This window comes from Merops nubicus, unplaced genomic scaffold (genome assembly GCF_000691845.1).
Source record: "Merops nubicus isolate BGI_N331 unplaced genomic scaffold, ASM69184v1 scaffold22280, whole genome shotgun sequence".
Classification (NCBI taxonomy): domain Eukaryota; kingdom Metazoa; phylum Chordata; class Aves; order Coraciiformes; family Meropidae; genus Merops; species Merops nubicus.
The window spans coordinates 1-14460 of record NW_008585152.1 but is presented as its reverse complement, the minus strand read 5'-3'; the positions used below and the strand labels follow the sequence as shown (position 1 = coordinate 14460).

Sequence of the window (14460 nt, the reverse complement as noted above, 5' to 3'; positions counted from 1 at the left end):
AGCTCAGCTGCGTCTCTGACACCCTCGGGGGTGAGGCAGCACCTCCTGCGAGGGGGACAGGGGGATGCTGCCTTGCCAGATCCACAGGGAACTGGAGGCATTGTGACAGGCCAGTATTTCCCTTCTTTTGACTTGTCAAGGTAGATACTCCTTCAGGTGGTTTGGTTTAATTTACTAAATCCTTACATCACAGAATCACAGAATCATTTAGGTTGGAAGAGACCTTTCAGATCATGGAGTCCAACCATCCCCCCAGCACTGCCAGGTCCCCACTGCCCCGTGTCCCTCACCCCACATCTCCACAGCTTGGAAACCCCTCCAGGGGTGGGGACTCCACCACTGCCCTGGGCAGCCTGGCACAGCCCTGGGCAACCCTCCAGGGCAAGAAATTGTTCCTCAGGTCCAACCTAAGCCTCCCCTGGTGCAACTTGAGGCCGTTTCTTCTTGCCCTATCAGCTGGCTGAAGCTGTGAAAATGTTTCATCCATCCATCAAAGTCTGGTGTTCTCAGTCTTTTTTTTCTCCAATCCCCTGGCCCCAGAGCTACCCCCAAGCCCTGGGAACCTGTCCAAGAGCTGCCCGTTGGTATCTGTGAAATGCTCTGTTCAACCTCTGGCTGCTTATGGCAGAACCCTGTGCCTGCAATGCCTGTTGGTCTCACCCTTCCTGGCTGCCATGGTCTGCTCAGGAGCACTGTAGGAGTGAGGAGGGAGCCCACCCTCTCTAGTGCAGGTCAACACTTTTAGACTTTGGGTTGGGTACCATCAATGGATGAGGGTCAGAGGCTCGTGTGGCTGAAGCTGAGCTGTTTCTGCAGAGGTGTCTGCAAGTTTTTTAACCAGCAAGAAGAAGACCTGACCACAAGAGCAGAGCTTGAGGGTGTGGGAGCAGGTGCTACGGGTTCTGCTCCCTGCTCTGCTGATTTATGGAGTCAGGGTCTGCATTTCTCTACCAGCAACAAAGCCAGAGGTGACCTTGCACCTCTGTGTGCTGCTCTGGGAGTGCTGCCTTGCAGGGGCGTGATGCCTCCCAGTCTGGCTCTGCTCTCTCGCCAGTTCAGCTGGAGATCTGGGAAGTGCTGGAGTGCTTTTCTCTTGCACTAGTAAAAAATGTTCTCATGCCTTTCAGAGCTACATCCCTGTGATGGAAGCTGGGTCAGATGTGACCTTCCGATGGACAGTAGATGATAAACCATCTTTCACTTTTTACAATGTTGTCTTCAACGTTATCTACCAAAGCCCTGCTGTGTACAAGCTCTCGGTAAGCCAAGGCGTTTCCCATGGTACCACTTCAATCCCACAAAGGAGGCAGGAAAAGCAGCAGGGAGAGGAGAAGGCAGAGTTGAGTTGAGGAGGTTTTCACTGTGCTCCTAACAAGCTTCTCTGTTTCTCACTGAGCTGCTCTTGCAAATGCAAATAGCAAGCTCCCTCCTGTCCTTCCCTTACAGCTGACTTTGCTGTCTTCCTCACCTTTGCTTTCTCCTCTTTCCTCCATGTTCTCCTTTCTATTCATGGAGCCTCTGCCCTTACTCCTCCCCAGCAGGAAGGAGGCAGGGAGCCCCACTGCAGGGTGCTGGCCACTGCTTTGGCAGCCAGGAGATGTGGATCCAGAACCAGGCAGAGGCAGGATGCAAACGTAAGACTTTCCTAGGCAGGACAGAGCTTCTGCCACAAGCTCTTCTGGCCTCTGTTGTGTTTTCTTTCTGCTGGTGCAGACTGGAGTGCTGGGTTTTGTCACAACCCCAGAAGGACAGAGCAGAGAGTCTGGCCAGAGGGGAGGTATCCATTGTGGAACAGGAGCTTATCTGTGGCCAGAACATCTTTCTGTGTCATGCCCAGGGTCCTGGTTGAGCTCCAAGCTGTTCACAGGGTAACTGCTGGCTCCTGGGAGAGACATCAGGCAGCCCAAGCTCTGAGGACGTGCTGGCCCTAACTGCCTTGGTGCCCTCCTGTCCTTCGCACTGATGTGCTGTGTGAAGCCCTGCACTGGTGAGCCTGGGTTGCTTTCACTTACAGAGCTGACAGGGTGGCATTAGTCAGGGCTCCATGGGTTCAGTGCAGCAGATCCACAGAACCCTGAACACAGGCTGCTTTTATCTCTTGGGGTAGGTGATCTCTGTTCACCTGGGTTTGAAGATGAGGAGGTGCCAGGGTGATTCTTCATTAGGTGCTACATCAGTGTTACATGCCTAGATAATCTTGAGGATCCTGCTCTACTTCTGTCACATCTCTTCAGCCTCTTGTCTGTCCATTCTCCCTTTCCCTCCTCTGCCCAACTTTGCTCTCTCTGTGCCCACTACACCCAGGGTGCTGGAGCTGCCCTTGGCGTGCTTGGTTTGAGGAATCTCTCCCATCCCCACTCTGTGCTTGGAGGCACTGCTCTGCCTCTGTCCTAAGGAAGCTGGGTGGCTCTTGCCCCCTTGGGGGCAGCAAGTGCCTGGGCTCAGCAGCTGGGGACACTGTGTGGGGCACATCAGAGCAGGCAGAAGGGTGACTGGCAAGTTCAGAGCCAGAGGAGTCTCGGGATGAGAAGCTCTTCTCCTTGTCCTCTTGCTGTAGAACCAGTCCTTCCTCAGGCTGACTTTAGTGGTAGAGATGTGGTGGTTCCAGCAAGAGGTGGCTTTATCAACTAGGTGACCTTCCAGTCTGTGCTGCTTTCCAGTGCCATTCAGGCTGTTGCCCCTGCCTCCCTGTCCTGCAGGCAGCACTTCTCTGACCCCATCTGGTCTCCTGCCTGGTGGGACCTCTTCAGCCCAGTGAAGCCCCACTCTCAGGAGAGGGCAGCATGGCAAGGTGATCCCAAATGCATTCTTTGTCCCACTGTCCTCCCCAGCTCACCGCCTCCAACCACGTCAGTAACTTTACGGTCAATTACAATGTGACAGTGGAGCTGATGAACAGGATGAAGAACCTGACTGTGCTGGGTGTCCTGCCAGCCCTCCCTCAGAACAGCCCCGTGGAGCTTGCGGCGAGGGTGCGGGTGGACTCCGCAGTGGATGCCATGTTCCTGTGAGTCCTTTGCAAGTTGCCTGAACTCAGGGCCTTGCTGTGCATCGTTTCCAGTCTTGCCTGCACTCTTTCTCTTCCCAGCTAGTGGCAATTGGCCCATTTCTGAGCTGTTCTCTGGTTAATTTGAAGCCCCCAAAGGTGTGGTTCGGTCATACTGGATGTGACCTATAGTTCAGGCTTAAAGACTTTGCTTCTAAAGGATTGCAGCGTGGCTTCAGTATCAGGTTCCTCCTCTTCTCAGCAGTGCTGTCCTCTCCTCACAGTGTGCTTTGATTCTTGGCATTATGCTTCCTATGTTTTTTTCTGGAAACCCCACAGCCCTAGGCCAGGCCAGGGTTCCTCAGGGATCTCCATGAATCCCCTGTTGTGCAGTGTAACGTGCTTTGCGTGTTTTTCCAGGTGGGATTTTGGAGATGGTGTCCAGGAGACATACCTGTTCAAACCTCCCTACAACAAGTCTTTCCTTGTTCCTGATCCCAGCGTCCATGAGGTTGTCATTGAGCACAACGTTTCACACGTCTATCAGGACCCAGGTATGCTCAGGATGGTTCTTTGGGGTAGAAGGGGCTCGGGCATTTTTGTTGCCTGGGGGTTACAAGGAGAGGGTGTAACTCCACCTTGTTTCTGTTGGAGAGGAGGAAGAAGACCCTTACTTAGAAAATCTCATTTACATGACACTGCCATATAGAACCTGCTCTCTGTTGATGCCATTAAGCGTCTGCATCTGGGATGTGTGTGGCTTTTGTAATGCTGGTTGCCTGTCTAATGGCAGTAAAAAAGTTGTTCTGAATTTCCAGCAGTTGATACCATCTTCCTTTTGTGTAGCTGGTAGGAACATACATGAGAATAAACCCCAGCAACGCTGGGAAATGTACACAGAGAGGGGCAGATAAATGTCAGTTTGTTTACTCTGAGACATCTGTGTTCGTTAAAATCCCCGAGTACATGATCAAACCTTGAATTTATACAAGTAAACTTTAAAAATCTCTTGGGGGACTCATAATATGTCTGCAAAACGTATTTGACAAAATGATCTAGTAAGCACTGAGCTCAGCATTGAAGGGCATTTGGGCAGTCTCAGCAGGGGGATGAGCGGCCGGCGAGCTCCGTGCTGGTGGGAGGGGGGTCGGGAGGGCTGCAGCACATGGCAGGGGCTGGGGCTGGGCAGACAGGCAGGACTTCTGACTTGGCGTTTGGTCCCCACGGGCTTGGCCTGGCTGTGACCCCTGCTGGCCCTGGGCTGGAGGAGGGAAGCCCAGGCGTGGGCAGCCAGGAGCAGGGTCTGTCCCTGCAGGGCCCGTCGCGCTCCGAGGCAGCTGCTGCTCAAGCCCGTCCTCACCACTGGTCTTCTTCTGCCCTCTTCCAATGCAGGCGAGTACACGCTGGTGGTTGTCGTGTCCAACCAGTTTGAGAACCTCACCCACCTGAGCCCAGTGCACATCCACAGTTACCTGGTCGATGTGAAGATGGAAGCAGAGGAGGACGTGCTGGTGGTGAGCCGCCCGGTCACCTTCAGAGCCCATCCGCTGCCATCTCCTTACGGCGTCGTCTACACCTGGGACTTTGGGGATGGGTCCTCACTGTTCTCAGAGAGCCACTCTGCAGTGACACACAGCTACCCCCGGCGAGGGGTGTACAACGTCACCGTGACGGCCAACAACACCATCAGCAGCGTGGAGACGGTTGAGTGCTACCAGGTGTTTGAGGAGATAACCGGGCTCCGTGTTTCTGTGGATGAGGCAGCAGAGGTGGGGGCACCTGTGACCCTCAATGCCTCGGTGCAGACTGGGGACAGCATCACCTGGACGTTTGACATGGGGGATGGGACAGTGCTGAGGAGTCAGGTGCCAGTGGTAGAACATGTCTACGTGAAGGACATCAACTGCACCGTGAACGTGACGGCCGTGAACCCGGTGAACTCCGTCTCCCAGGCCGTGCCTCTGTGGATATTTGTCCTGGAAGTGCTCAAAATAGAGCCGAGTTCCTGCATCCTGGAGCACCCCGATGTGCAGCTCACCGCCTACGTGACGGGGGACCCTGAGGAGTACATCTTTGACTGGACTTTCGGAGATGGCTCCTCCAACGTGACGGTCGGTGGGGACCCGGTGGTGACGCACAACTTCACCCGCAGCGGCACGTTCCCGCTCTCCCTGACTCTCTCCAGCAGGTTCAACAAGGCTCACTACTTCACCAGCGTCTGCGTGGAGCCCGAGATCCTCAACGTCACCCTTCTCCCCGCCAAGCCCTTCGTGAGGCTTGGGGAAGAGAGCAGCTTCCAGGTCAGCGCCCTGCCCCTCTACCAGTACCGCTACCGCTGGGACTTCGGGAACAACGAGTCCACGAGGTCGAGTGGGACTGAAGTGACCTACACCTACAAGAACACAGGGGTCTTCCTGGTCACGGTGACCGTCTCCAACAACGTCTCTTTCAACAACGACACGGCGTTTGTGGAAGTGCAGGAGCCAGTTGGGGGAGCAAAGATTGAGTATAACGGCACCGACGTTTTGGAGCTGAACCAGATCTACCTGTTCTCTGCCAGCATGAATGGAACCAAAGTGAGTTACTGCTGGGACTTTGGAGATGGCACCACCCAGCCTGGGCAGGTCGCTGCCCACTCCTACAACAGCACAGGGCACTACACTGTCAGTGTGACGGGCAGGAACGACGTGAGCTTTAACGAGACCGTCGTCGGCGTCACGGTGAAGCGGCGGCTGCAGGGGCTGACCATCAATGCCAGCAGGACTGTGGTGCCATTAAATGGCTCGGTGAGTTTCGTAGCCACCCTGGCAGCTGGCACTGCCACCCGCTACTCGTGGATCCTCTGTGACCGCTGCACGCCCATCCAAGGCTCCTCCACTATCTCCTACACCTTCCGCTCCGTGGGCACCTTCAACGTCATCGTGACGGCGGAGAACAAGATCAGCTCGTTGCAGGACAGCATCTATGTCTACGTCCTGGAGCAGATCGAAGGCCTGCAGGTGGTGAGCAGTGACCTGGTGGAGGACCTCTATTTCCCCACGAACAAAACGCTCCATCTGCAGGCAGTGGTCAGAGAGGGAACAAACATCTCTTACAGCTGGGTCGCCCAGCGGGATGGCAGCGCTGTGCAGACCTCCACTGGGAAAACTTTCTCCTTGACCATCCTAGAAGCTGGAAACTACACTGTCTACCTGAAAGCCACCAATATGCTGGGATGTGGAACTGCTAACAGGACGCTGGAGTTCGTTGAGAGCATTGGTCTTCTAAAGCCTCACGCCTTCCCCAACCCAGTTGCTATTAATGCCTCTGTTAACATAAGTACCACCATAACCAGTGGCACTGGTGTCACCTATGTGTGGTACCTCGGGGATGGCTTCTCTCTGGTGACCTCTGAACCCTTCGTTCTACACTCCTTCCAAAGCCCTGGGATGATGGAGGTCATCATTGGAGCAGAAAACAAGCTGGATTCAACCAACGCAACAGTTTTTGTCTGTGTAGAGGAGGTCATAGAGGGGCTGAGCATAGGCACTGCAGAACTGGACTGCAGATACGTCTCCTCAGGCTCCACGGTGGTCTTTGAGGGGGAGCTGCAGAGAGGGACTGAAGTGACGTGGCTTTGGGAGGTGCCCAATGGCACGTTGAGTGGCCAGTCCGTGGCGGTCGCGTTCCCCACAGCAGGGTTTTATACAGTCTATCTGAACGCATCCAACGACATCAGCTGGGCCTTGGCCAGCAGGAACATCTCAGTGCTGGACAGGATTTCAGCAGGAAGGTGGTGGAGCCAGGGGAACGGGTCACCTTCGTCATCAGGATGTTGTCGGGGACCTCTGTGAGTTACTTGGTGAGCATAAGTGGGGACTACTCCGTGGTGCTCAACGGGTCCAAGTACACCCACGAGTTCACCAAGAGTGGTGATTACTTGGTGACAGTGACCGTGCAGAACCAGATCAGCATTGCCCACGCCGCAGGAAGGTGGTGGAGCCAGGGGAACGGGTCACCTTCGTCATCAGGATGTTGTCGGGGACCTCTGTGAGTTACTTGGTGAGCATAAGTGGGGACTACTCCGTGGTGCTCAACGGGTCCAAGTACACCCACGAGTTCACCAAGAGTGGTGATTACTTGGTGACAGTGACCGTGCAGAACCAGATCAGCATTGCCCACGCCCAGGTGCTCATCTCTGTCCTGGAGGCCATCCGTGACGTCAGGCTCCTGAACTGCTGTGAGGAAGGGATACCCACGGGCACAGAGAAGACCTTCAGTGCCCAGGTGGGGAGTGGCTCCCGCGTGTCATTCTCCTGGCAGTTCTCCCTGTGGAAAGAGGAAGGTCGATCCGTGGTCACTGTGGCAGGAGAGAGTGTTTCCTACACCCCAGAGGCTGCAGGGCTGCTCCAGATTCACCTCCATGCCTTCAATGACTTGGGAGGTATCAATATCACCAGAACCATCCAGGTCCAAGACCCAATAGTCCACGTCTCCCTCACTGCCTCCAATGCCTTTGTCAACAGGACAGCACTGTTTGAAGCAGCAGTGGTGCCCAGCAGCAGGAGTGTGGAGTTTTTGTGGACCTTTGGGGATGGCTCTTCCACTCAAATGACCAGGGTTGCAGTGGCCAACTATTCTTACCTGAGTCCTGGGGATTACCTGGTGGAGGTGAATGCCACCAATCTCATCAGCTTCTTCATAGCCCACCTCACCATCACTGTCAAAGTCCTGGAGTGTGAGGAGCCAGAGGTGGAGTTGGCCTTGCCCCCTCAGGTGGTCATGAAGCGGTCCCAGAGGAACTACCTAGAGGCACAGATTGACCTCCGAGGCTGCATCAAGTACCAGACAGAACATCTCTGGGAGATCTACCGAGCACCCAGCTGCATGAACTTGGATGACTCCAGCAGGATCCATTTGCCAAACGTTGATGTGAACAGGCCCCAGCTAGTTATACCCAAGCTCGCCCTGGCAGTGGGGAACTATTGCTTCATCTTCATCGTCTCCTTTGGAGATACCCCACTGTCCAAAAGCATCTTTGCCAATGTGACTGTGATACCAAGTAAGCTGGTCCCAATCATTGATGGGGGGTCCTACCGTGTATGGTCCAACACTCAGGACTTAATCTTGGATGGGGAGAAGTCCTATGACCCGAATTTGGACGACGGTGAACAGACGCCGTTGTTGTACGATTGGTCTTGTACCTTCTCCTCCAAGGTAAGAGCAGTTTGGCACAGCCAGAGAGGGTGGTCGTTTGGGAGCTAGCTCCCACTGCACATCAGCTCCACTGCAGATGTCCCTGGGTTGGGATGGTGGGTTTATGAAGCTTTTTGTGGGCACCTTTAACAAGGCTGCTCCGAAGGAGGGTTGCAGAGGTTCTCAGCTGCCAGCTCGGGGGGATGGTGGGTCAGCTGCTGGGAGGAGCTGCTGCAGGCCAGTGCTGAGCAGAGTCCCTGGGCTTGGCAGCCGTGGGGGCACTGGAAGCTGTTCTGTGTGGGGTCACAGTTTCCATGTAGCTCCTTGTGTAACCTGAAGGTGTTACAGAGCTGCTGTGATTGCAGCCTGGGGCCTGAGGGCTCTGGTCCCTCTCCTGTTCCAGTGGAATGTCTCTAATGCCATCAGGGGCCAGTCAGAGGAGTCAAGTGACCACAAGTCATGGTCCCTGTCCTCACACGCTGAGATGGTGTGACCCCACAGGGGTGGGAGGGCAAGGGGGAGCTGCCCTTCAGACACTCAGGGGATATCCACCTCGGGAGCATTTTCTAATTGAATGTGGGATTCTTTTCCTTGTAAAAAGCCTTTGTTTCCTATTTTTACCTCAAAATAGAAAGATGTGGAGTGTGTGTGTGGATTAGACTTTGCAATTTAACGTGAGCTTTTTGTGTTAAAAGCCATTTAATAAAGAATTAATGGCTATAAAATCAGAATTGGAAGCTCAGGTGAAATACAGAGTCTTCCAAGTACTGCTTACTAACCTGAAGAGCAGGACAATGTGCTGTGTTGGCCACCCACCACCCCGTTGCTGCGACCCCAGAGGTGGCATTGCACAGGGAGATCTGGAGCAGTGGCTGTGTGTGGACCTGAGTGTTTGGGCTGGGGACTAACCCGACGTGCACCCGTACCAAGGAGGGTTTGAAAGTTCTTTTCTCCTTGCAAGCAGAGCTCGGCTGCAGGGTGCTCTCTGAATTTCAGTGCCAAGGAAGGAATTGTCACAATTTCCAAAGCTGCCCTGGAAGCAGGTGTGGAGTACACCTTCGACCTCACTGTCAGGAAGGAGGGCATGAGCCCCGAGGCCACCAACCAAACCGTACGTACTGCTCCAGGCTGCCCCCCTGGGCTGCTGCTCCCACTGCAGCTCCGGGGCTCTATCCATAAGGAATTTCCTGGACCCACGGCTGTGCCCAGCCACGGGGGCTCCCCAGGCTCTGTCCCCTGGGCCCAGCTCAGCTGGGGGTGGAAGCGCCTCTGCCTGCACCAGCCAGCACGGGAAGGCAGGGGAGCTGAGATCAGGGCATTGCTGCCACTCCCTAACTGATCCCACCCAGGTCTGTGGTAAAAAAACACTGATATTTCCTGATAGATTCATCTTATGGATATAAGGCAGCACTTGGGGCTTGTCCTGATAACCCCTTTTAGTTTTTTCCCTCCTTTAGAACTGGGGTTAGTCTCTGTCTGTGCAGAGGCTGCGTTAGGGACCCAGCCCTGGCTGGTTCTGGCCACTGTTGCTGGGACTGAGCGTCTGCAGCCCCAGATCTGCTGCAGGAGGACAGCAGAGGAGCCTGTGGTCGGGAGGAGTTCCAGCTCTGCCTGCAGTCCCAGGCTCTCCCCGTGTCACAGCACCCTCGGTTTTTTGCCCAGAGAGAGCTTCCTAAGAGCTGGGACTTAATTTTACTGTCAACAGTTCCTCTCTTCTCTGCTGAATGTTTTTAAGGGAGGATTTTTTCTGAGTGCACGTTGTTTATGTCAGCTGAAGCCTGACACTGAACACATCTGCAGGCCGGCAGCACTTATGGTTTCTGTCAGAACCGTTCATCGTGGGGCCTTTGGCAATGGGAGATGTAGTTAGTCTGAAAGTGGAAACTCTTACTGCCTGGGTTTTAAACCAAAGCTGGAGGATAAAAAGAAAAAAAGAACTCAATTGATAGTCTTTCAAGGACATTCTGTACTAGCTGGTTTCCACGCATGAGCACAAAACAATGATTCCAGTGTCGCAGGAAATTTGCACATGCTGTAGGAATGAATGGAGCTGCAATGCACTCAGGCTTAGAGCTGGGGAGTCCTTCTCCTCTCCTAAAGCTCTGCCATATTAAACAACGTCTTCATCACTGTCTTTGAGTTCAGGATATTCGTTATGGCAGAGCAGAGGGCTCTGTCAAAAGCTGGAATTTTGACAAAGTGCAGGGGTCAGAGCTCAGCAGCCGGCGTGTCTGAGCCTCCCCTCAGCTAAAGCTCTCCTCTCTGCCAGTGCTTTGCCAGGGAGGTGTGGTAGACGTCTGGAGATGGGCTGCTTAGAGCTGAGCTAACAGCCTGGAACGACACTGGTTGGACTAGATGACCTTTAGAGGTCCCTTCCAGCCCAAATTGTTCTATGCTTCCATGGTTCTGTGAAGATGGCACTCTGGGAAAGGTGGTTCTTCCATTCTGCAGAGCCAGACGTGTTTGATGCACAGTGGGAGCTCTTTTCTGGCTGCTTTTATCATCATTCCTGTCTCTCAGGGATAGCAGGAGTGTCAGAAATGATGGCCCTGCACAGGCAGTGCACTCGAGAGCCCAAGGGTTCTAAAACATGGTGTGAGGTTCTGGGCCAAGCTCTAGATCAGAGCAGGGATGGGAGAGGCCGTGGGACCGTGCTGGCTTTGGGGAGGGCAGCACATCCTCAGGAAGCCCAGGCTCCCTGGCTCTCCCTGAGCCCTCCCTTTCTCAGGGCTCCAAACACTTCCCATTTAGCAGCCTTCTGGGGGGGACAGGGCCCCTGCCCCCAGGCTGCTGTGTCCTCAGCAGAGCTGCTCTGACCCCACCTTCTGGCCCAGCTTCCACGGCTGCAGGCACAGGACCCAGAGTTTGGCCCACAGATAGCAAAGCAGAGCTGCAGTTTCTCCTGGGGCAGGTGCTCAGCAGATGTTTGGTCTGTGCTGTAGTGGAGGTTTTTCTCTTCCCAGTTAGACTGCTGCTCTGTAAGAAAAGTGATGTAGCTCAAGTCTGGCCTGAAATCCTTTGGAAATCCCTTTCTGCTGTTCCCTTAGCACAGTCTGGGCTGGTGCAGAGCGATTCCTCCTTGCAGAACCAGGTGCTGGGATGTCTGCCTCTCTGTTGGATGTCTGTGTTTTTGTCTCAGATCTCCTGATGGGGCCTCTTGTTTCCCTAGGTGTTCATCAAGAGGGGGGGAGTCCCTATCGTGTCCCTGGAGTGTGTTTCCTGCAAGGCTCAGTCTGTCTACGAAGTCAGCAAGAGCTCCTATGTCTACCTGGAGGGGACCTGCCAGAACTGTCACAACGACTCCAAGCTCGGGGTAAAGTCATCAGCAAGGCTGGTCTTTGCTTCACCTTTGCTGGACTCCTGGGAGAAGGGGGGAGTCAGAGAGGCCAGGCTGGAAAGGGCTGCGTGAGAAATAATGTCTTGGACCTAAAGTGGTGTAGAGACAAGGAGGGGAAACAGTCTCTGGCCGTGAGTGCAGTGGCAGGCTGGGTCTGGCTGAGGGGATGAGGAGGCCTGGCTGATACTGCTCTTCATCACAGCCCCTGGAACTGGCTGCAGGACTGGCTTCCAGAGCCAGAACTTTGGAAGAGGCCCTTGCCTGGTGTGCCGTGGGGCTCCCACGCACCATGCTGTGTCTCAGCAGCAGGGGGAGGCTGGGGGAGCCCGTGCAGCTCTCCTGGAGCCATGTCCTGTAGCCACTGGATGCCCTGTGAGATGTTCAGAGCTTTCCCTTGCCCTGGGTTGTGCCTGTAGGCTGCAGGACATGTGGCCTGTCAGTCCTCCATCCATGTCTCTACCCACCCAAGGGCAAGTCCTTGCTGTGTCATTTTCAAGCCAAGCCCATGAGTGACCAGCTCGTGTCACACAAAAACCACCTTTTTTCCTAGAAGAGACCTGCAGAGCATTTTCTTCTCCCTGCTGACTGGCATTTTGCCTGTTATTCTGGTGGCTCCAGCAGAGGTGGTCCAGTCTCTTCTGATCCCCCAAGTCCCTCATGCCCGTTTCTAATGACAGACTCCACCATGTAGCATCTTTGTGACCTGTTGAAGGAAGCAGGTCTGAGAAGTGGAAGTCCTGTTGTGAGATCTAGTCTAGATTGCTCCCAGCATGTACTTGTGTGGCATTTGCTGCCCATCTCACTCCTCTTGTCAGGCCTGTAGGTTTGTGCTATTAACAGTAACCATCCAGGACACGTTCAGCTTGAAGCACATAAAACATGGGATCCCGTGGAGACTCCACCAGTACTTAATTTATTTCCTGTGTTTTGTATTCTGTATTATGAAATATTCTGTCGGAGGGTGATGTAATCCCAGAGACTAAAGTAGATCTCACAGTGGAAATATTCCCACCAGACGTTTTGGAAAGGTTCCAGTTCTTGTTGCTGTAGCACACCAAGACTAAAGCTGAATTATCAACTGCAAATTTGGCAGTCACTCCCACTAGAAATCTGCTGCTTTTTATAAGAGGCTCAATCTGAGAACGTTTTAAGGACATCACTTCAGATTTAAACAAAACCTCTCCTGTCTTTCCCTTCTTCATCTCTGCAGAGATGGGTGGCACACAGCTTTAAAAACAAGTCTCTCATCCTGGACAAAACCACTACCTCCACTGGCGACACGGGGATGAACCTGGTGCTGAGGCCAGGGGCTCTGAAGGATGGGGAGGGGTACACGTTCACCCTGCACATCACAGACCTCACGACAGGGGAGGAAGGATTTGCCTCCATCGACCTGCTCCCCAACCAGCCGCCGGTGGGGGGGTCCTGCTGGCTGTCCCCCCAGGGACCCCTCCGGGCACTGATGGCAAAGGTGCACTTCAAGTGTGCAGGTGAGAGCGGGTGGTGCTGGGCACCCACCAGCCCTCTGGGCTCCTCAGGAGCAAGAGTTTCCCATCACCAGGGGGTTACCAGCTCCCCCTCTTCCCACAGATCTTTACCCCGAGCTTGTACCCCAGGGTGCTGTTGGCCAGGGCTGAGTTCTGAAGTGATCTTTCCATTTCTGATCCCCAAAGCTTGCACCCTAAGCAGCTTTGTGGGCCCAAATTAGGGAGCTCTAAACTTCATGGTAGCAGGCAGACACTTCTTCTAATTCATGTAGTTGAACAGTGATACACAGGCCAGGCCACTACTTGCAGAAGAGACTGGTATTTCAGTGCAGGAAAAAGGAGATAGGTGCCCAAAACTGAGTCACACATACGTGGGAAGAGTCAAAAGACAAAGCTCTGGGGCCTTCTCTGCCATGTGGGCTGGATGTTCCCATTGGCAGTCACCTTCACTACCAGCTGCGGCCACAGCAACAAGTCCAGCTCTGGAAAAGTGGCCTGGCTGATGGCCTGCAGCCTTGGGCCAAGGGATAAGTGCCTCTGAAAGCCACGTTCCCTCAGAGGATTAGTGCTGGAGATGAATGCTGGCTGTGCACAGATGCTGGGGAGCCACGCTGCAGAGGAGACGGTGAACTCTGCTGGTGTGGGGAGGGCTGGTCACCAAAGCCCAGCTTCAGCCTGGGGAGAAGCAGAAGTGTGTTCAGCCTGAGAGGATTGGAACTTCAGTGTGTTTTGAGCTCCCCAGAACAGTTATGAAATCAATCCCTCCTTGGGGTGAGGGGAATTTTAGCTCTTGGTGATTGTTTTGAAGCCGAAGTGAAACACGTGGGATACAGCCCCACGGGTCAATGTCATAGAATCACAGAGTTGTTTTGGTTGGAAGAGACCTTTCAGATCATCGAGTCCAACCATTCCCCAGCCCTGCCAGGTCCCCACTGCCCCGTGTCCCTCACCCCACATCTCCACGTCCAGCACAGCAAGCCCTGGCAGAGCCAGCACCTCCACTGGTGCTCACTGGCTGACGTGCAGTGAGCTTCCCAAATGTCCAGCTCCCACAGGACTCCCTGTAAGTCCTGGGAGCTCCAGGGAAACCTTTGTGCAGGTTTTATCCTGGACATGGTTGTTCCTGAGGTGTTGAACTGCCTGAGGGCCACGCTGATCCTCTGTCTAATGTCAGGCTTTGAAGGGCTTGTGCAGAACCTGTGGCCTTGGCTCGGTGCTGTCCCCAGCCGCACTGGAGTCATCCCTGGGTTTATTTTCCTCATCAGCTCTTCACAAACCCCTTCAAGGCTCACGGGCCACAAACACCTGGGCAGAAACCCTTAAACATCAGAAAAATCCAGAGGGGGTCAGGGCTTTCCATTGCAGGCCCTGAAGCTGTCTCTCCAAGCTGTCCTGGTGTGACAGCCCGTCTGCATGCCCCGGGACAGCGGCGGGGAAGGGGCAGGGGCAGCACCGGGGGGTGCCAGCCCTGGCAC

General features: G+C 54.4%; 1 protein-coding gene across 1 annotated transcript in view; it reads left to right on the top strand.

The window, feature by feature from the left end:
- Positions 1 to 12988, top strand: part of PKD1 (polycystic kidney disease 1 (autosomal dominant)) — a gene marked incomplete at both ends in the record, with an annotated part of 13281 nt that extends 293 nt beyond the window's left edge. The window contains 8 exons of the mRNA XM_008946743.1: positions 1120 to 1259; positions 2832 to 3007; positions 3407 to 3540; positions 4379 to 6758; positions 6955 to 8182; positions 9126 to 9272; positions 11331 to 11474; positions 12709 to 12988. Coding sequence (XP_008944991.1) covers positions 1120 to 1259; positions 2832 to 3007; positions 3407 to 3540; positions 4379 to 6758; positions 6955 to 8182; positions 9126 to 9272; positions 11331 to 11474; positions 12709 to 12988 — 4629 coding nt within the window. The remainder of the gene's footprint in view (positions 1 to 1119; positions 1260 to 2831; positions 3008 to 3406; positions 3541 to 4378; positions 6759 to 6954; positions 8183 to 9125; positions 9273 to 11330; positions 11475 to 12708) is intronic.
- Between the last annotated feature and the right edge of the window lie 1472 nt (positions 12989 to 14460).